General features: G+C 46.2%; 1 protein-coding gene across 6 annotated transcripts in view; it reads right to left on the bottom strand.

The window, feature by feature from the left end:
- Window positions 1-22,092, bottom strand: part of IL6R (interleukin 6 receptor) — a 271,403-nt gene that overhangs the window by 204,127 nt on the left and 45,184 nt on the right. For 3 of the 6 annotated variants that reach the window (XM_060201516.1, XM_060201517.1, XM_060201521.1), the window contains exons 8-10: window positions 21,628-21,694; window positions 20,151-20,241; window positions 10,259-10,651 (exon numbers count right to left, since the gene is read on the bottom strand). In XM_060201516.1, coding sequence (XP_060057499.1) covers window positions 10,321-10,651; window positions 20,151-20,241; window positions 21,628-21,694 — 489 coding nt within the window. In that variant the 3' untranslated portion in view covers window positions 10,259-10,320. Of the gene's footprint in view, window positions 1-10,258; window positions 10,652-12,053; window positions 13,760-16,617; window positions 16,759-20,150; window positions 20,242-21,627; window positions 21,695-22,092 lie in introns of those variants that run through there. The other 3 variants (XM_060201518.1, XM_060201519.1, XM_060201520.1) reach the window with 3 other exon arrangements.

Here is a 22,092-nt window from a genome sequence, read left to right as displayed (position 1 = left end):
TAAAGTATAGAAGTAGTAAGTTATCCAAAGTACTTTTTTTTTTTTGCCCCCAGGGTTATTGCTGGGGCTCGGTGCTTACACTACAAACCCACTGCTTCTGGAGGCCATTTTTCCCTTTTTTTTTTTTTTTGTTGTCATTGATGTTATTGTTGTTGAATAAGACAGAAAGAAATGGAGAGAGGAGGGGAGATAGAGAGGGGGAGAGACAGACACCTACAGACCTGCTTCACCGCCTGTGAAGTAACCTCCCTGCAGGTGGGGAGCCGGGGGCTCAACCTGGGATCCTTAATGCCAGTTCTTGCACTTTTTTTTGCACATGTGTGCTTAACCTACTGCGCTACCGCACAACCCCCCTCCAAAGTACTTTCTTTAGAAGCATTTATGAGAAGAGCTTTTTTCTTTGCTGTTTAATACACGTTGCTGAATTGTTATTCATTAGTTGGCCTCTCTCAAGTTGGAGATGTGGGGGAGCAGAGTCTATCTCCATAGCCAGAAATGTTTGAGGCAGGTGGACAAAGATCAAGATGTGTGCATTGCTTCAGTTCATTGTGTTTACTCTGTGGCAGCCTTAGTTAAGGATTCAGCCTTTGCTATTATTTTGTGACACCAGGGCCTCAGGCATGCATGACCCCACCCCTCCCAGGCTGACACTTGACTTTTTATTTCAGGTGGAGAGGAAGAGGTTCACTACACCATTGCTTCACTCTCCCTGGTGCTGCAGTGCTGCCATATGGTGTTGGTGCCCAAATCCAAGACCTCGTGTGTATAGTAAAGCAGCTGAACTATTTCCTGATTCTGAAGGAGGGTAGCTTTTTCATTCTTTTTTAAAATTTTTGAAATGTTTATTTATTTTCCCTTTTGTTGCCCTTGTTTTTTATTGTTGTTGTAGTTATTATTATTGTTATTGATGTCATTATTGTTGGATAGGACAGAGAGAAATGGAAAGAGGAGAGGGAAGATAGAGAAGGAGGGAGAGAAAGACAGACACCTGCAGATCTGCTTCACCGCTTGTGAAGCCACTCCCCTGCAGGTGGGGATCCAGGGGCTCCAACCAGGATCCTTACGCTGCTGGTCCTTGCGCTTTGTGCCCTGTCCATGTGCGCTTAGCCCACTGCGCTACTGTGCTACCGCCCGACTCTCAGCTTTTTCATTCTAATAGTTAAAGGTTAATGTCACACTGTTCTTCACCTCCATGGCATTTCCCTTCTCTGACCTCTTTCTTTTTTATTGATTTATTAATGATCGACAAGACCATAGGGGTACAATTCCACACAATTCCCACCACCAGACTTCCGCATTCCATCCTCTCCATTGGAAAATTTCCTATTCTTTATCCCTCTGGAAACATGGACCCAGGGTCATTATGGGGTGCAGAAGGTGGAAGGTCTGGCTTCTGTAACTGCTTCTCTGCTGGACACGAGCATTGACAGTTCTATCCATACTCCTAGCCTGCCTCTTTCTTTCCATAGTAAGGCAGGGCTCTCTGATCTTTTTCACATTCATTATAATTTTTCTGACACCTTTCTCACATGTGTCTCTCCTTTGTTAGTTATCTCCCACTTTCCAACCAGCTATTTTTTTTTTTTGAGGGGGTGGTGGTGGCTTTGTGAGCTCTTGAGAATCATCTTTCTCATCCCTAGTTTGTTCTAAATAATAAGTGTTTTTAGCAATTCACAGTGGCATACAACATTGTAAGATTTCAGGAGAGGGTTGGGCAGTGGTGCACCTGGTAGAATACACATTACCATGACAAGGACCCAGGTTCAAGTCCCCAGTCCCCACCTGCAGGAGAAAAGCTTCATGAGTGGTGAAGCAATGGTCAGGTCTCTCTCCCCTCTATTTCTCCCTCAACTTCACTCTCTTTATAATAAGGTAAAGATTTTAATGGTTCCTTTTCACACCTGTATGTGTATAATTCACTGAACCTACCACCAATCTTGTGCCTCTCTTCCCTTTGATAATCATAATTGTCACAAAGGTCAAGAGAAAGCTTGGCTACTATTTATTTTGTAAGTCCATTTGTTTCAGCTGCCTCTACTTCTACTTTGTTTTCAATAAAGACAGGCCAGGAGAGAGTGAAACAGACCAGAGCATTGAAGCTTCTCCAGTGATGTGGGGGCTGGCCTCAAACTTGAGTCACACACATGGCAAAGCAATGCACCATCCAGGTGAGCTATTTTCCCAGCCCTCCATTGCTGTACCCCCATTAATAAGCCTAGCCCACTGTGAGCCTGCAGCTTGGCCGCAATACTGGCCTGGAGAAAGATGATATGCTACTGCCATCTAGTGGCTGAAGAGCAGATTGCAGAAGTGAACCTTCAGCTTGCCTCAGGCAAAAATTTTCTGGAAGATTTCTGCTAGTAGTCCCTAAGCAGGGAAAATGGTGACACAGCAGTTGCCATCTTGAAATCGGCCCTTCACTGCAGATGGGATGGTCTGCAACCTAGCACAATGGTCATCTTGAGATTCCAGCTGGATCTTGTCATTTTGAACCAGAGCTGCGCTTTAAGCATGTCAAGTTCTTAACTCTTCCCCTATTTTCTCCGTGGCCTTCCCACATTTCACTTGGCAGCTAGCACTTAGCTTTAGCTTTTGAAGAAATTTTGAGGGTTATGAGTAATAAAGGTTCCTGTCTATAGTTCATGAGCATTTTATCTGATACCAGATGATATACAATTCCCAGATGATTTGCAGTAGCCAGTGGAGGCTACAGGGCCTTCTAAAGAGTGTTCAATCTGAAATGTAACTTTAAATAAATAGACAACCTGTGGTTTTGCTCCATTCATGAATTTTGAGACTTCCCTTTATTTTAAAAGAGAGAGAAAGGGGAGGGAAAGAGAGAAGGAGGGGAGGGGGAAGGAAAGGATGGGAAGGTAAGAGCACAGAAATCATGTTTAAGGACCTGGGTTTAAGCCTCCAGCCCCCACCTGCAGGGAGAAACTTTACAAGTGGTGGAGGCAATGCTGTAGGTGTCCCTCCTCTATTTCTGTCTTTCACCCCTTTATCAAAGAAGAAGAAGAAAGGAGGATGAAGGAAGAAAGAAAGAGAGAGAGGAAGGAAGGAAGGAAGGAAGGAAGGAAGGAAGGAAGGAAGGAAAGGAAAGACCTTCCTGTAGAAGCAGCAATAGCAGAACAGGTCAGAGGTGTCACTGCAGGCCCTATGAAGGCCATAGTTGAACACAGTCAGCAGGCCTCCTCTACCTTAATTTCTCCTTTCAGCCTCCTCTACCTTAATTTCTCCTTTCATTCACCTTTAGAGACATTCTGTTATATTTTCCTTCTCAAACAAAGAAGTGAGAATGGGGCGGGGTAGATAGCATAATGGCTATGCAAAGAGGCTCTCATGCCCTGAGGCTCCAAAGTCCCAGGTTCAATCCCCTGCACCATCATAAACCAGAACTGATCAGTGTTCTGGTAAATGAATGAATGAATGAATGAATATAATTTTTTTAAAAAGCAGAGAGGGAGTCAGGCGGTAGCGCAGCCGCTTAGGCACATGTGGCACAAAGCGCAAGGGCCAGCTTAAGGATTCTGGTTCGAGGCCCCGCCTCCCCACCTGCAGGGGAGTCGCTTCACAGGTGGTGAAGCAGGTCTGCAGGTATCTGTCTTTCTCTCCCCCTCTCTGTCTTCCCCTCCTCTCTCTATTTCTCTCTGTCCTATCCAACAATGAACAACATCAATAACAACAACAATAACTACAACAACAATGAAAAACAAGGGCAACAAAAGGGAAAATTAAAAAAGCATGGAGAATGAAATTCACCCTTCTACCCCCCAGGCCATCTTTTCCTATCTATGTCCTCATCCTAACAAAGCATCAGATTTGTGGCTTTGTTCTTTTATTATTTAAATTGTTTTCTTTTTTATGCTTTTGTTTATTTATTAATGGAAGAGAGAGAGAGAGAGAACCAGAGTATCACCTGCCACATGTGATACTGGAGATTGAACTCAGGACCTCATCCTTGAGAGTCCAACACTATCTACTGCATGCCTGCCCAGGTTGCTAAATTATCATTTTCTGTTTTTTTAATTTATTGGGGGATTAATGTTTTACAGTTGCCAGTAAATACAATAGTTTGTACATGCTTAACATTTCTTAATTTTCCACATAACAATATAACCCCCACTAGGTCCTCTGCTGTCCTGTTCCAAGACCTGAACACTCCCCATCACCCACTCCCAGTCTTTTTTTTTTTTTTTTTCCTCCTCCAGGGTTATTGCTGGGCTTGGTGCCTGCACCATGAATCCACTGCTCCTGGAGGCCATTTTTTTCCCCCTTTTGTTGCTCTTGTTGTAGCTTCGTTGTGGTTATTATTATTGCCCTTGTTGACACAATTCGTTGTTGGATAGGACAGAGAGAAATGGAGAAAGGAGGGGAAGACAGAGAAGGGGGGAGAAAGATAGACACCTGCAGACCTGCTTCACCACCTGTGGGGAGCCGGGGGCTCGAACCGGGATCCTTACGCTGGTCCCTGCACTTTGCGCCACATGCGCTTAACCCACTGCGCCACCGCCCGACCCCCCTACTCCCAGTCTTTTACTTTGGTGCAATACACCAGCTCCAGTCCAAGTTCTGCGTAGTGTTTTCTCTTCTGACCTTGTTTTTTAACTTCGGAAGTGAGATCATCCCATATTCATCCTTTTGTTTCTGACTTATTTCACTTAACATGATTCCTTCAAGCTCCATCCAAGATGGGGTGAAGAAGGTGAAATCACCATTTTTAATAGTTGAGTAGTATTCCATTGTGTATATAGACCACAACTTGCTAGCCACTCATCTGTTATTGGACACCTGGGTTGCTTCCAGGGTTTGGCTATTACAAATTGTGCTGCCAAGAACATAGTTATACACAAATCTTTTTGGATGGGTGTGTTTGGCTCCTTAGGAAATATCCTCAGAAAGGAATTGTAGGGTCATAGGGTAGGTTCTAGCCTTCTGAGAGTTCTCCAGACTATTCTCCTCAGAGGTTGGACCAATTTACATTCCCACCAGCAGTGCAGGAGGGTTCCTTTGACCCCATACCCTCTCCAATATTTGCTGCTGTTACCTTTTCTGATGAATGACATTCTCACAGGAGTGAAATGCTATCTCATTGTTGTCTTTATTTGCATTTCTCTGTCAATGACTTGGAGCATTTTTTTCATATATTTGTTGGCTTTTCAGATCTCTTCTATGGTGAATATTCTGTTCATGTCCTTTCCCCATTTTTGGATGGGGTCATTTGCTTTCTTGTTGTTGAGTTTGGTAAGCTCTTTATATATTTCGGTTCTTTAACTCTGTTACGATATATAGCATGTAAAGATCTTCTCCCACTCTGTGAGGGAGGGGTCTCTTTGTTGGGGTAATGGTTTCTTATGCTGTGCAGCTTTTTTTAAAAAAAAATTTATCTCCTTTTTGTTATCCTTGTTTTTATTATTGTTGTTATCCTTGATGTTGTCATTGTTGGATAGGATAGAGATAAATGGAGAGAGAAGGGGAAGACAGAGATGGGAAGAGAAAGAGAGACACCTGCAGACCTGCTTCAGTGTCTGTGAAGCAACTCTTCTGCAGTTGGGAAGCCAGGGGCTCAAACCAGGATCCCTACGCCACTACGGCCCAACTCCCTGTGCAGAAACTTTTTAAATTTTATGTAGTCCATTGGTTTATTTTCACTTTAGTCTTCTTTGTAATTGTTTCATTTGATCATTTTCTGTTTTTTTTTTTAATGTATTGTGGGGGAATGAACTTATGAGCTCACGCAGGTCTGATATACACGAGCAGTCTCCCCAGCCCAATTTTTATTTATTTATTTTACTTTAAAAAAATTATTTATTACCTTTTGTTGCCTTGTTGCTTTATTGTTGTAATTATTATTATTGTCTTTCTTCGTTGTTGGATAGGACAGAGAGAAATGGAGAGAGGAGGGCAAGACAGAGAGGGGGAGAGAAAGACACCTGCAGACCTGCTTCACCACCTGTGAAGCGACTCCCCTGCAGGTGGGGAGTCAGGGGCTTGAACCAGGATCCTTCCGCTGGTCCTTGTGCTTTGCGCTACGTGCGCTTAAGCCACTGTGCTACCGCCCAACTTCCCCAGCCCAATTTTTAAAATCTGATATACTTAGAGGGAGAGACACCATACAGCTCACATGGTGCTGGGAGACAGGAGAGACACCACAGCAGTGCTCTACCCTTCATGGAGTTCCCTGGGTGCTGTCCACGGTGCTGCCATGTGATGTTGGGTATCAAACCAAGGGCCTCATGAATGATTGGATTACATGCTATCTGCTGGGCTTTTTCTTGGGGCCCCTTTTTTTTAATGTGCTTGGACATGAACCCATCATCTCACATGTGCATGACATCAAGATACCTCCCCATGCAATTCTTTATTCTATATTTTAGGAAGGAGAGATGCCAAAGCACAGCCATATCACCCATGAAGCTCCCCTGGTGCTTTCTGTGATGTTCCCAGGTGCTAGGACCCCACCCAGGCAGGACCTTATGAATGCTAAGGCTTTGTACTCTACGCACTGAACTACCTCCCATGCCCTTCTGCTTCTGTTTTCTATCATCATTAATAGAGATTTCCTCCCTCCCATTATCTGTGCAGCTGTTGTGACTTTTTTTTAACCAGAGGCAACACAACATGGTGGAGCTATTCCACAGTTGAGGGGTTATACTTGTTTCGTGAAAAACTTTCTTTTGATAGATAGATAGATAGATAGATAGATAGATAGATTTGATTTGATTTATGAGACAGAGGAAGAGAGGATTAAAGCATCACTCTGGAACATACAATGCTAAGAATCAAACTTGGGACCTCAGGTTTCAGAGTCTAAGACTTAATACACTGCACCACTTTCTTGGCCTCAAGAAAAGCTTTCTTTAATCATGGAGTTGGTGTATTGCATCAAAGTCAGACTCTAGGGTGGGTGGGGAGGAGAGTTCACGTCCTGGAACTGGATGGCAGAGGACCTAGTGGGGGTTGTATTGTTATGTGGAAAATTGAGAAATGTTATGCATGTACTACTGTATTTACCGGTGACTGTAAAACATTAATCCCCCAATAAAGAAATTAAAAAATAAAAATAAATTAAAACCCACTGAGGGGTGTTACGGCTGTGGCTCAGCTAGAGTACAGACTTTGCATACATGGTACCCTGGGTTTGATCCTTGCTCAAACACACTTGAAAGCTATGTTTGTTTTGCCAAGTTATCTCTAGGGCTTGGTGCTGGTATGACAAATCCACCACTTCTGGCAACCATTTTTTCCTTTATTTTTTTTCCTTTCTATTTTTATTTGATAGGACAGAGAGAAATTGAGAGGGGAGGAGGAGATAGCAAAGGAGAGTGAGAGAGAGAGAGAGAGAGAGAAATTCAGTACCTGCTTTACCACTTGTAAAGCTTCCCCCCTGCAGGTGGGGAGGGGGCTCAAGCCCTGACCCTTGAGAGCAGCCTCTGAGAGCTATGTTTGTTTAAAACTCTGTTGCCAAGGAGCACCACTGACAGCCACTATTTAGAAATGAACATGTCAATTCCTTTGAGGTTCTAGAAGAAATGACAGTGTTAAGTCTAGATAGACAATGTTTGATTTCCACTAAACATTTATATACATTGCCACCAGGTGGTACAAATGGCTATTGTTTCTCTCCATGGGCCAGAAAAGGAAGTTTACTCTGAGAAATGCCAGCCTACCCACCAGAACACTCCCCACCACCACCACCACCACCCCACACACAGGAGCAGCTGCTTTCAGAATCCAGCTGTTTACAAGAGCTTGAACTTTGGGTGGAAGGCTGAGTGAGGACCCAGTGAAAGGCCAAGGTATAAGAAGGCAAGAGGTGGGAACAGACTTGCCAAGCACCAGGTGTACTGCTAAAAATTGCTACTGACACAACAACATTCTTGTGAGTCTTTCATAATTCAGTGAGCCAGGCAGTAGCCTAGATTTTTCAGATAAAAATGTCATGTCTCTCTCTTTTAGGAAAAAGAAACTAGGAAACCTTTTTTTAAATTTTTTTAAAAAAATTTATTCCCTTTTGTTGCCTTTGTTGCTTTATTGTTGTAGTTACTATTGTTGTTATTGATGTCATCATTGTTGGATAGGACAGAGAGAAATAGAGGAGGGGAAGACACAGGGGGGAGAGAAAGACAGACACCTGCAGACCTGCTCCACAGCTTGTGAAGCGACTCCCATGCAGGTGGGGAGCCAGGGGCTTGAACCAGAATCCCTATGCCGGTCCTTGTACTTTGCTCCAGCTTATCCCACTGCGCCACTGGCCGACTCCCAGGAAACGTTTTATTTCTTAGTTCACTGAGGGCTTTGCAAATAGCTGGTGCCAATGAATGGCCTCTTGAAGACCAACTGTTTCCCTTTTTCTTTTCATTTCTTTTCTTCCTTTTTTTTTTTTTTTTAATCTCTGCTTAGCTATGGTTTACGATGGTGCTGGGGATTGAACTGGACACCTCTGGTGCCTCAGGCATGAGAGTCTGTTGTATAAACCACTGTGGTATTTCCCTTAGCATTAGGACCAATGTTTAGATTCTATATATTTAGAGATTAGAAGGAATGACAGAAACAGCACTGCTCTACCATTCATAGATTGAACCTGGGACTCAAGCATGAAAGCCACTTGTAGAACCACTCTACTGTCTCCCTGGCCCATATAATGGCTTTGTTTATTGGGGGTGGGTACTAGGAATTGAGTCCAGGCAATCTTCTGTGTGAAGTGTGTGCTCCACTACTGAGCTACACAGCCAATCTGCCGGTCACCTTTCCAGAGCAGGAGAGGAGCAGTTGGGGAGACAGCTTAATTGTGATGCACAAAGCTTTCCATGCCTGAGGTTCTGAAGTCCCAGGTTCAGTCCTCAGCATCACTATATGTCAGAGCTGAGCAGTACTGTTATTAAATTAAAAATAAATATAAAATAAATAAATGAGGGAACCACTTTCCTGCATGACTACATGTCCCTGCCTGCCCTCAGCAGGAGTCGAGTCTGCTCCCACATTTCTGGAAGGAGCATGGTAACTGTGGCATTCGAGCCCTGGAGAGGAAAGGCAGTGAGGCTCCATTTCCTGCTCAGGCCTACCCCCTGTCCGTCCCAGGTGTCTGGCCACCAGCAAGGGACATCTGTGTCCTGTGTGTAGCTTTGGCAAGGCAGGGGACAGTGCTTCCTAAGCAGGGTTGACTTGAGGGCTGGGCCCTGTGGCTCATGGCTCTCACAGGGGCAGCCCATGCCCGCTGTCTGGCTTATACAATGTCTAGGCTTACTGGCCCCGGCCTATTTACACAGCTGGTCTTACCCACCAAGCACTCACCACTGAGGGGCCTCTTCTGTTTAGAAGTGGGTAGATTGAGTCCAAGATCTTACCCACCTGGGGCCCTATCTAGTAGTGGACATTACTAGACACTACACTAAGGGCTGCAAGTCACCTGCGGCCTAAAGATGATAGGACCAAGTGAAGATAAGGCCTGCTTCTCTCCATCCAGTAAACAGCATCCCTGTGAGTGAGGTCCTGACCTCTTCCTTGAATGCCCACCTCCAGGCACTGATGCTGGGACAGGAGAGCCCAAGCCTCTTACAGAACCTCCATGGTGTGTTTTGGTAGGCTTTTGAGAAATCAGTACAAATTTCTTGAATGAGGCTGGTTTTTCCCCTTGGCTAAGTCAGGAGAGGCACATCCCCAAACAGGCATTATAAACTCACTGTGCCAAGGTTGAGGAGACAGCATAATGGTTATGCAAGACTTTCATGCTTAAGGCTCTGAGGTCCCAGGTTCAATTTCCTGAGTGCTCTGGTTAAAAATGATTAAATAAAAAAATCTACAGCTAACAAACTTATCAATAACAAATAAAAATTTTCAATAATACACCCACAGTACCTCGCTTCTTTTTTCTTTAAGATTTGTTTATTCATATGAGAGAGACAAAGAGAAAAGGAGAACCAGAACATTACTCTGGCTGGGGATCAAACTCAGGACCTCATGTTTTTCTGTCTATTGCTCTAGCCACTGAACTGGGCCTCCCAGGCCTCACCTCTTCACACAATCCTTTTCTTTATCTTCCCTTTATTTGATAGGACAGAAATTGAGAGGGTAGAGGAAATCGAGTTATAGAGGCACACACATGCATCATGAAGCTTCCCCCCGCCGCAAGTGGGGGGTAGGGGATTGAACCCCTAGTCCTTATATCTGTGTGCTTAACCAGGTGTACCACCACCCAGTCCTAGAATCCTCTGTTTTAAATGATCCAAATACCTAGAGCACAGCAATGTCCCAACCATCATTTTAGTAGTCATTTATTTCAAAACATTCACAATTTTCACTTTAAATGCAAAACAGCTGTTAAAAAGAAAAACAGGTACTGACCCCTTGCCCCAGAGACACTGGTCTGGGGTATTTGCTTTCAATGCATCTAGTAAAAAAAAATATAAAGACAAAACTTAAAACTATGATTTTCTTTGCAGAAATGATGTCAGTGTGAGGTATTCTGTTGAACAGATGTGTTGTTTCCATCCAAATGTTTTCTCTATTAACAGCCTTGCTACATGCTGTCCGAGCCTCCCTTCCCAAGGAGAGCTCTGTGTCGGCGTATGTTCCTAAAACTCTGTGTTCTTCCATAATCATCCCAGTTGCCATGGAAATGTGCTGGTGCTGGTGCTGGTGCCAGGCCACCCTGAGGACAAGATGCTGGAAGAACCTTTAGGGGACAAAGAAGCACCTGACACTGAGACCGAACTGGCAACACCACCCACTGCTTGCAATGGTGCCCCCCCTCCCCCCCCCCCCCCGCCCTGCAAGAACAGGGAAATGGGAGGATTCAGTGAACCCAGAGTCTGGCAGAGCAGTCAGATTTGCAAACAAAAAAGAAAAGAAAAACAAGTTCCCAGCAGAGTGAAGAACCTTTATCCATGCAGCCACTGCTCCCTCTGGACATTTAAAAGAAAAAAAACTTTTTTTTCAGTATTACCACAAGGATGAAAATCACTTCAATTTAGACCTCAGATCAGTCTGTTTCCAACCTATCCCTCACCCAGTGGGATAAGCTGTCCTGTGCATGTGACCTGTCCTTGTCCCTAGGTGGGGCAGCAGACTGCCACAGGTATGGAGGTGGGTGGCATCACCGGTGAAGGTGACACATGTGGCTTGCTGCAGAAGCTCAAGAGACCCATGCCCCCCACCCCCCTTCTCAGTGAGGAGCACTGCGTGAGGTCCCCTGCCCTGAGTCAACAAGTGCTCTTCCTTCATGTACACGAGCTTATGAAAACCAAACTGGAGAAAAACAACAAAGGCCCTTTTCAACACAGACAGGGGATAAAAGCAGTTTTGTTACAATCATAACGAAAGCAATAACAGTGGGGAGATGAAAGCCTCTAGCGCCAGCTATCAGGATCACACATCTCCCAGCACTCGGCTCCACCTGGCTGGGGTGTGAGCACACACAGACATTGCTTCTCTTGCAGGACACACATTTTTACATTTCCCTTGAGCAGTGTTTTTTGTTTTGTTTTTTCTTTCTTGGCTGTTCTCCACCAAAGAAACTGGATAAAAACAAGACAAACCAAACCAAACCAAACCAAAACACCAGGACTAGGTGGCAGTACACCTGGTTGAGCCCACACACCATGCATACGGACCTAGGTTAAGGCCCCTAGCCTCTACCTGTGGGCAGAAGTTCCACTAGTGACAAATCAGTGCTGTAGGTGTCCCTCTCCTTCTCTCCTGTCTTGATTTGTCTCTACCAAATAAAAAAAAAAAAAGAAAGAAAAAAATGGTCATGAGGAGCAGTGGGTTCATCATGCAGGCACTGAACCCCAGCGAAAACCCTAGTGGCAATAAAAAAAATATATATTTTTTTAAAAAAAGCACCTGACTTTTATCAACTGAAGATGCATTGCCTGGAGCATTAGCAGGGCCTGAGACTGGCAGAGCTAGCTGTGGACAAGACTCCTTGCCTGAGACCAGGACACTGAACCCAGCCACTGGTCAGTGAAGTGTGGTCTTCCTCAGGCTTTTGTCACCTGTCCATCTGGCTGAGTGTGCTGCGAGTGTTTGTCTCAAGGGTGGAGGCTTGGGGAATTTTGTGGTTGGCTGAATTTCCATTTCACAGCTGCCCAGCCGAGAGTGATCATCACTTCAGTCAAGACACCTTGTGATCTTCAGTGTCTGGGGAACCGCTAATATGACTGAGTTTTCAGGGCCTTGTGGTGCCAAAGCTATTGCTGAATAGGGTGCTTCAATACCGACCAAATCGAAGCAGATTCAAGGAACTCAGCTGAAAAGAGGAAGAAGGTGCCTAGTCCAGGGGCTTTCTGAAATGAATGTCTTTCTGATAACTGAGGGCTGGTGGCTTCCAGGAGTGGGGGTTTTCAGTGGGCCCCTGCTTGGCCACTGGGGGAGGCTTCCTAGCACTGCTTCTTTCCCAGCTGCTGGGGGAGTGGAGCTAAGCTAAGCTGCCTTTAAGCAGGAGAGACCCATCCTTTCTTCACTTCTTCACACTGAAAGCAAATTCAGAATGAAGCCAAAGGGTGGGGTGGGTGGGAGACTGGAAGACAGCATAGTGGTTCTGCATCACAGTAGCATGACTGACACTCCAAGGCCCCAGGTTCAATCCCCAGCAGCACCGTAAGTCAGAGCTAAGCAGTGCTCTGATGGAAAAAGTAATTATTAAAATGAAACCAGCCTGCTCTCATGGGGAAAAGGATATGTCTTCCCTCTTCTGCCACTTGACTGGCTTGTAAGGAGCAAGGTCCTAGTGCCCAGTTGCCAGGGTATGCAGCCTGCACTAACCAGATGAGACAGTCAGCAAGCCCACACAGAGCAATGAAAATCCATCCCCACTGGGATCTTTTGTCTTTGCACATAAATATCCTCTCCCCGAGAGACACAGGGGCTCAGCTGAATATGAGCAAAGCTGGGATACAGAGTCAGATCTCACCAATGACAGGCTTCCAGGGGCTGCTGTCCCCTGGCCCTGGTCCTCCTGGGATGTGCTACTACTTCAGGGAGGTGTGGAGAGCCTGGGCCCTCATGCCCCTCGGCTTGTCTCTTCTGGGAGCTGCAGGAGGTCTGCCTCCAGGCCGGGGAACATCATTCACATTTAGGAAAGTGCTCATGAGTGGATTGTGATCTTGTATCCATGAGAAGTGCTGGACTACCCTCATAGGGTATAGGGAAAATGGGAGAACACTCCCCCGTGTGACCAACAGACTGACCACTGGTGGACGGACCCGGAAGCCAGAGAGCCAGAAGTCTGTCTGGAGGAGCCATAGGGGAATGCCTAGGGGTGATGTGAGCAGCCAGCCCTCACCTGCAGGACCCTGATCACCCGTAGGCCCAACAGAGCCCGGAGGCACTGTGTGGTTCTCTCCACCAGTCCTGTGTCCAGTCTGTCCTGGGAGCAGACCATCTGGAAAAGCTGGCTCAGAAGCCCTGAGATGAGCTGGAATGGCAGTGAATGAGACCTGTCTCTTGCTGGCCCACTGGGTGCCCTGTGTTCATGCTGTCCCTTGGGGCTGTGGGCACCCTAGCTCCCCACTATCTGGGGAAGAAGTAGTCTCTGTTGCTGACATCATATGGGTTCTGTGAGTCCCCTGATTCTTGACAGTTGCATCTTGAGGAGCTGTTGGCCCCCAGGCCACTGGGGGGCACCGGCAGGGAGATGAGGGGAGCAAGGACTTGGGTGGGCTTAGGCCTCTCGGGGGCCAGCTGGCCCAGCGAATACTGCGGGAGCACACTGGCCTTGCTGTCCTTCAGTGCCTGCAGCCGCCATGTCTTCTTGAACCTGCACACAGACACATACAGGCACAGAAGGTAAGCCCCCAGGGGTGGACCTTGAGAAAAACACCACCAGCTGGCTGCCTCCAGTTTCCCCCACTAGCTCCCCACCTGCAGCTGAGTTACAACTATGTATCCTGTCTGATACTTTTGCTTTTATTGATTTAACAGTGGTTTATAAAAAGTTAAGATAAGTGTCCCAGGAGGTGGTGCAGCAGAAAAACTACTGGACTCTCAAGCATGAGGTCCTCAGTTCAATCCCCGGTAACACATGTACCAGAGTGATATCTGGTTATTTCTCTCTTCCTATCTTTCTCATTGATAAATAAATAAAATCTTTAAAAAAAAAAGTTAAGATGATGGGGTATAATGCCACACCATTCCCACCACCAGAGTTCTATGTCCCTATCTCCCTCCAGCAGAAACTGCAATAGTTCTCTTTTGTTCTTGTTATTACCAGGAATCACACTCTGAAGAGTTGGAGGCGTTGGAAACCCAACCCCCCAAAAAAAATAATAATAACAGAATAGGTCTGATTCATCAGCCTGGGGAAACTGAGGCACAGCAGCTAAGAAGCCCCCAGAACTCAGTTTGTCCACTCCCAGCAGTATGCATCAAAGCTGCCATCGCACAGTTCCCTCGACAGCCACCCCCCACTCTCTCCCTCCTCCCCAGCCCTCTCTTCACTGCCAGCCTGCTCCCACCACACTGGTGAGCTCCTACACACTCAGCCGTGGGCACCACTTGGGCACAAGTGACTCATCTGACAGGAAAGCGGCTGTTCAACAGGAAGGAGATAGACATCTCTCTGATCACAGCTCCCTCACTGCAGGGTGCCGGCCTCAGTCATTCGGGAAAGTCACCTGACAGCTGAAGCCAGATGTGGGGTGATAGGGATCTTAAAGCGCATCAGCTCTCCTTCCTCAGGGGACCCCAGACTTTGCTGGGGCTGGTGGGCCAGAGCCTCAGCACCCTCTCCCCCTGCTTCCTGCTTGGGTGCCCACTGACCCTCCACGTGAGAGGGGCTGGCCTCCCTCCATGACAGCTAGTCCAGGAAGGACCAGGAGGAAGGAGAGGAAACCAGCATAGACAACAAAGTCTGGGGATTTTCCTTAGGTTTCTTTTTCTATCGACAGACTATTCCCGTCCTTGTGATGATTCAGTGATTGACAGACAGCCATACATCTACCCTCAGCTCTCAGCCTATCACACAACTTCCCCCGATTCCCAGGATAAACACTCTACAAATGTCCCTTAGAGCTCTGTCCCTTGTGAACCATGCAGGAAGGGCACACTGTAGCTGTGATGGGTAATGTGTGCCATTCTCTCTCCTCTGAGAGTAAGAGCGCCCAGGAGAGGAGCATTAGAATAGTGGTTCTACAAAAGACTCTCATGCCTGAGGCTTCCAGGTCCCAGGTTCAATCCCTAGCACCACCATAAGCAGTACTCTGGGGAAAAGGGAAGAAGGAATTTCAGACTCTTTGATATAGGAATTCATTTTCTAGGATTACAACCTAAAGAAATTACAGTACTGGGGGTCAGGCGGTAGCGCAGCGGGTTAAGCGCTCATGGCGTGAAGCACAAGGACGGGAGCAAGGATCCGGGTTCAAGCCCCTGGCTCCCTACCTGCAGGGGGGGGGTGCTTCACGAGCTATGAAGCAAGTCTGCAGGTGTCTATCTTTCTCTCCCCCTGTCTCCCCTCCTTTCCTGATTTCTCTCTGTCCTATCCAACAACAACAACAGCAATGACAACAATAATAATGACAACAACAAGGGTAACAACAAGGACAACAAAATGGGAAAAAATGGCCTCTAGGAGCAGTGGATTTGAGCCCCAACAACAACCCTGGAGGCAAAAGAAACAAAGGAAGGAAGGAAGGAAGGAAGGAAGGAAGGAAGGAAGGAAGGGAGGGAGACAGAAGAAAAGGAATTACAGTATTTGGGTTGGGAGGTGGCATACCTGGCTGAGCACATGCTACAATGTGCTAGAATCTGGGTTCAAACCTGGGTTCAAGCTTCCCTGTCCCTACCTGCTGGAGGGAAACTTCAAAAATGGTGAAGCAATATCTCAGGTCTTTCTTTTTCTCTCCCTCTATCTCCCTTCCCTCTCAATTTTTCTCTGTCTCTATCCAATAAATAAATTAAAAAAGATTTTTAAAAGAAAAAATTTACAGAGTTATGGGGGGGTGGGAGAATCTGCCCAAGATATTCAGCACAGCATTGTTTATAAAAGTCAAACAACAGGGAGTTGGGCGGTAGCTCAGCGGGTTAAGCGCAAGTGGCACAAAGCACAAGGACCGGCTTAAGGATCCTGGTTCGAGCCCCTGGCTCCCTACCTGCAGGGGAGTTGCTTCACGGGCGGTGAAGCAGGTCTGCAGGTGTCTATCTTTCTCTCCCCCTCTGTCTTCCCCTCCTCTCTCCATTTCTTTCTGTCCTATCCAACAACAACACCAATAACAATAATAACTACAACAATAAAACAAGGGCAACAAAAAGGGAATACATAAATAAATAAATAAATATTTAAAAAATTTTTTAAAGTCAACAGCACAAACATTCAACAGCAGGAGACTGGCTATGGAACCTTAGTTTTCCACTTTGACAAAGAACTTGCAATAATGTGAGAAAAAAAAAATGCTCATGCTACAGTTAATCCCAGATTTAAAAGAGCCAGCAATAGAGAAACAGAAGAACTGTGGCTATATCAAAACAAACAAAGAGTGTGCAGAGGAAAAGACTCAAAGTGCATCTAAAGATACAACATGCTTGTTCTGGACACTGGTGGCATGGGTTCCTCACCTAGAGAAAAGTTATAGAGCCATATGCCTTATGGCACTTGTGCTTGTCATGTTCACTAGATCCCAACCACACTCACTTTTTTTTTTTTTTTTTGCCTCCATGGTTATTGCTGGGGCTTGGTGCCTGCACTATGAATCCACTGCTCCTGGAGGCCATCTTTCTTCCATTGTTGTTGCTGCTGTTATTGTTGGATAGCACAGAGAGAAGCTGAGAGAGGAGGGGAAAACAGAGAGGGGTAGAGAAATATAGACACCTGCAGACCTGCTTCACCACTTGTGATGTGACTCCCCTGCAGGTGGGGAGCTGGGAGGCTCACACCAGGATCTGACTATTACTTTTAAAAATGAACACTGGTGTGGCCTAGGAGGTAGTGCGATGGATAAGTGCTAGACTCTCAAGCATGGAATCCTGAGCTCAGTCCCCAGCATTGCATGTACCAGTGTGATGCTCTAGTTCCCTCTCTTTCATGTTAATAAATAAATACATCTTTTAAAATTAGTTAATTAACTGATTATAGGCATATGCATATAGTAAGTCCTCACATAATATTTTCAGTGCATTCTAGATATATGTGGAGATAAGTAAACAATTCTCTGATCTGAGACTCCTAGAGAACTAGTGCCTTAAAACATACAATAAAAAGAGCAAATTGGCAAGGCCTAGGGAGTGAGAACCCCACAATCCATGGGCATCCACTTAAGAAGTCAGCACACTTTTTTTTTTTTTTTTTAATAGAGCACTGCTCAGCTTATGGTAGTTCTGGGTTAGAACCTGGGAATTCAAAGTCTCAGGAAGTCATTTGTATAACCATTATGCTGTCTCTAAGCCACCACCCTGCAGCCTGTTTTTTGGGGTTTTTTACATTTTTTAAAGACTTATCATATTTACTTGGGAGTGTGAGAGGTTAGAGCATCACTCTGGCACATGCAGTACTGGAGGTTGAACTCAGGACCTTGTGGTTCCCAGTCTAGATCCTTAGCACTGTGCCACCTCTTGGGTCACTTGGCACTTTTTTTTAATAGAAACAGAGAGAAATCAGAAGGGAGAGATGGAAAGAGAAGGAGAAAAAGAGACACCTACAGCCCTGCTTCACTGCTCATGAAGCTTCCCACTCTGCAGAGGGCCAGAGGCTTGAACCCAAGTCCTTTTACATGCTAATATGTGTACATTACCCAGTGTACCACCACCTGGTCCCTTGATTTTTTTTTAAATAATTTCTGATACTGCTGGAAAAAGAAAGATAAATACCCATATATCTCCTAAGTTTGGCTTGAGACATGAGATAAATGTATGAAAGAGATAAACAGGTGGTCGTAGGCTGGCAGAAGTGACTTCTGACCACCTCACACCACGCCTTTTGTGTGTGTGACCAGCAGTGGTCCTGCCAAGTGGTATTACCAGGCTCCAGTTTATATCCCTCTATTGACACACGGGGTTGGGGGAGGGTCCTCATCTTAAGAAGTCACTGTCTCAGTCATTAAATTGCTGTTTTGTTTTTTCACCAGAGCACTGTTCGGCTTATGGTGGTGCTAGGGACTAAACTGAGAACCCAGAGCCTCAGGTATGAAAGTCATCTGCATAGCCATGATGCTGTCTCACCAGCATTAAATGGGTCTCACATAAGAGGTCTCTACTCCTCTTTCCCACACCCCCTTCAAGAATCCCTCTCATAATTGCCAGCCAGAGCCCCTTGAAAGTTATTGGGAGTGAGGTGGTAGCGTAGCAGGTTAAGTGTACATGGCACAAAACACAAGGACCGGCAGCATAAGGATCCCAGTTTGAGCTCACAGCTTCCCATCTACAGAGGAGTCAATTCACAGGCAGTGAAGCAGGTCTGCAGGTGTCTTACCTTCCTCTCCCCCTCTCTGTCTTCCCCTCCTCTCTCAATTTCTCTCTGTCCTATCAAACAACAGCAATGATAACAACAACTGCAACAAAAGGGGAAAAAATGGTTGCCAGGAGCAGTGGATTCGTAGTGCAGGCACTGAGCCCCAGTGATAACCCTGAAGGCAAAAAAAAAAGCTATATACGGGGCAAGAGAAAAGAAAGTCAAAGTTCTTCCTCCTCCTCCTCTCCCTTCACCGTCTTGTCCCTCTTCCCATTCCTCCTCCTCTTCCTTTGTTCTCTTCCTCCTCATTATTTTCCTTCCTTTTCCTCCTCCCCTCCACCCTTCTATATCCTCCTTCTCTCCATCTCCTCATTCTCCTTCCTCTTCTTTTTTCCTAGGTCTCTCTATCCTCTTTATTCATCTTCTTCCTCTGTTTCTACTTCCTCTGCATCTTATTCTGTTTCCTCTTCCTCTATTTTTCCCCCAGTAGGGCTTTGTGCCTGTGCAATTCTACCACTCCCAACAGACTTTGTATTCTCTCTCCTTTTTTTCCAAATAGAGGGTGAGACAAAGAAGGGTGCAAGTTCAATCCCTGGCAGCACATGTACCAGAGTGATGCTCTGGTTCTCTTTCTCTCCTCCTATGTCTCTCATTAACAAATAAATAGGGCACTGGGCGATAGCTCACCCTGTTGAGCAAACATACTATGATGTGCAAGGACCCAAGTTCAAGCCCCCACTCTCCACGTGCCGGGGGGAAGCTTCATGAGCAGTGAAGCAGGGCTGCAGGTGTCTCTATTGCCCTGCCTCTCCCCTCTCAATTTTTCTATCCAATCAAATTAATTAATTAATTAAAAAATAACCAAAACTTTTTTAAGTTCCTGAAGGAAATCTCAGATCATCAGAAATTCTCTTCACAGCTCATTCCCTGGGAGAACAGTCAGTTAGTTTCTCTGCAAGCTTGGAAGGGAGTGACCAAAGCAGTGATTGAAGGGAGAGACAGGGATGAAGAGGCACAGCACTGCAGCCACCAGGGCGTCAGGGCAGTCAGAGACTCCTAACCAGGACAAAGTGTTCAAAGGTCATCCCTGAGAACTGCTTGTTTAGAGAGGTGGGATACTCTCGAGGAGGCCTGGCCTCGTGCCTTTGCACAGTGCACCTCAAGTGGCACTGAAGCCATTGTTTATATGGCTCTTGGAGGAGAGGAGATCATATCCATATGTTAATCCTAGAGCCCAAACTGTTGTTTCATGTCTGAATTAGACCCTTGTGACCTGGGAGGTTACGCAGTAGGTAAAGCACTGAACTCTTATACGTGAAGCCCAGAGTTCAATACCCAGCATCACATGTGCCAGAGTGACGCTTTGCTTCTTTCTCTCTTTTCTCTCATGTTAATAAATAAATCTTTAAAAAAATATTCTCCACTTCCCCTCATTCTGTTCCCTCTCAGTCCCTCCCTCTAGTACACAGCTTTGCAAAGCCTCCCCTCCCCCAAGCATTCCCTCCCACCAGGCAGCTGTCATCAGCCTTCTCCCTTGTGCCCTGTGACTCTAACCACCACAGGCCTGCCAGTGGATCTGAATGGCCGCCACACATGACTTCTTAGGGCCTCGCAGCTGCCTTAGACTCAGTGGCCCCAGATTAAGTTACCTCCCTCTACTCAGTCATCCTTCCTGGGGTGTCACCTACTTGGAGAGTGACACCCCCACCTGCCCTGTGGCTGAAGCCAGAAGCTGGGGTCTAATGTGCGGACTCTCTGAGTCCCAGCTTACCTGAGCACAATGGCAATGCACAGGAGCATCCCGAAGGTCAGGCTTCCTCCAGCCACCAGGAAGGTGGGCAGTGGCACTGGGGAGAAGTGCACTGGGAATAAAAGAGGAGGAGGAGGAAGGAAGGGAGGGAGGGAGGCAGGGAGGGAGGGGAGGAGGGAAAGAAAACCACCAAATGGTGTTATCAGAATCCTCATAGTAAACTTACTGCTAGGAGAGACAGATCCCCAAACTAACAGGCCATTAGACAAGTCCTAGACACCTTTAGTGGGGCATCCCAGCCTCACCCCAGGACTCTGTGTTAAGCAGGAAAGGGGCTTCCTATTCCAGGTTCCTGGGGGCCCTCAGCTGGCCATAGACTCCCACTGTCTCAACAGCCTTCTTCCTGGCATCCCTCCAGGCCCCACAAAGGAAATGGAGGACAGGAAACTGAATGCTTTGCGGACTTCACTGGCAGCAAGTCCTCTGAGGACAATGTCAAGAGGATGGGGGCTGGGGGGGGGGGTGATCTAGAGGAAAGACCAATCACAGTTTCTCCACTGAGGCACCACTTCTGGCCTATCCCCCATTGAGAATCAGGCTCCGACCAGCAGATTCCCTTTTCTCACCCCACCCCAACACATCACAGACACTCCATGTTCCGGTTTCTCTCCCTGCTTCAATGCTCTGCTGGACTCCAAGTTGATGGATGGAGTGGCTTTCTCAGGCACCTTACACTGAGCCCATCATTCTGGCTGCATAGCACTGTGGGAGGCTCTGCTACCAAGTGGGTGCAGCCCATGCTGCCAACCACAGACACAGGCAGGGCTCCAAAGGAGGGTAAGATGGTGAGGACATTTTCTCAGATCATCCACAAGCTACAAGCTATAGCTACTCCACTACAGGACCTCCAGGTCTGAATTCCTGGAGCCCCTGACATGCAGCAGAACAAGTGTGGGGCTTGTGCTGTGATCTTTCTTGATATAAGTCATTCCCTGGTCTTGTGGGTATATGGAATCAAGAGTACTAAAATCAAGGACTGGGGGAGCTGAGGAGACAGCATAATGGCTCTGCAAAAATATTTTATGCCTGAGGCACCAAAAGCTCCAGATTCAATCCCCCCATCACCATTAGCCAAAGCTGAACAGTGCTTTCGTTAAAAAGAAAAAATATCATGGTTTTCCCAGAGATTTCCTTCCCTCCACATGAATTTCATTTCAGACACCTATGACTTTGTCTATATCACATTTGTCTGCATTGAAGGCCTATTGTAGACTCTTTTCATTGATTGGCCCCACTCTTCCTATGATCTACTAGACCTTTGCAAATACCACCACACTTGGACACATCAAAGAAGTAAGAATATTTCTACCCTGAGTATATTTCCCTTAGCAGACTGGCCCTCTGCCCAAGTCCCCACATTAAGATGGACTTTCTGGAGAGTCCAACCTTTTAAAAATGCTAGTCAAACTATGGAAATACAGAAATATCTGATCCTTACCTGGGAAGCTTGTGTTTGGAGAAATGGAAGAGAGGATGTCCTTACTGTCCACGTGAACAGTTGGTGCCTAAAGGGACATGTGACAGTCCTCACAGTGAGTCCATGTCTGCAGATTCTGTCATCATTCAGGACCTAGTCTAGGGGCCACCCTCAAAGAGCCAAACCTTCCTCCATCTCATAGAACCCAGGCCTATCATTCTCAACCTTTGCAGTATTTTTTTAAATACTTTTTATTTTCTTCTTTCTTTTTAAATTTATTTATTTTCCCTTTTTGTTGCCCTTGTTGTTTTTCATTGTTGTTGTATTTATTATTGTTGATGTCGTCGTTGTTAGATAGGACAGAGAGAAATAGAGAGAGGAGGGGAAGACAGAGAGGAGGACAGAAAGACAGACACCTGCAGACCTGCTTCACCATCTGTGAAGTGACTTCCCTACAGGTGGGGAGCCGAGGGTTTGAACCGAGAT

The sequence above is a fragment of the Erinaceus europaeus genome, chromosome 11, assembly GCF_950295315.1.
Source record: "Erinaceus europaeus chromosome 11, mEriEur2.1, whole genome shotgun sequence".
NCBI lineage: Eukaryota > Metazoa > Chordata > Mammalia > Eulipotyphla > Erinaceidae > Erinaceus > Erinaceus europaeus.
This window is presented reverse-complemented; position numbering and strand designations above follow the sequence as displayed.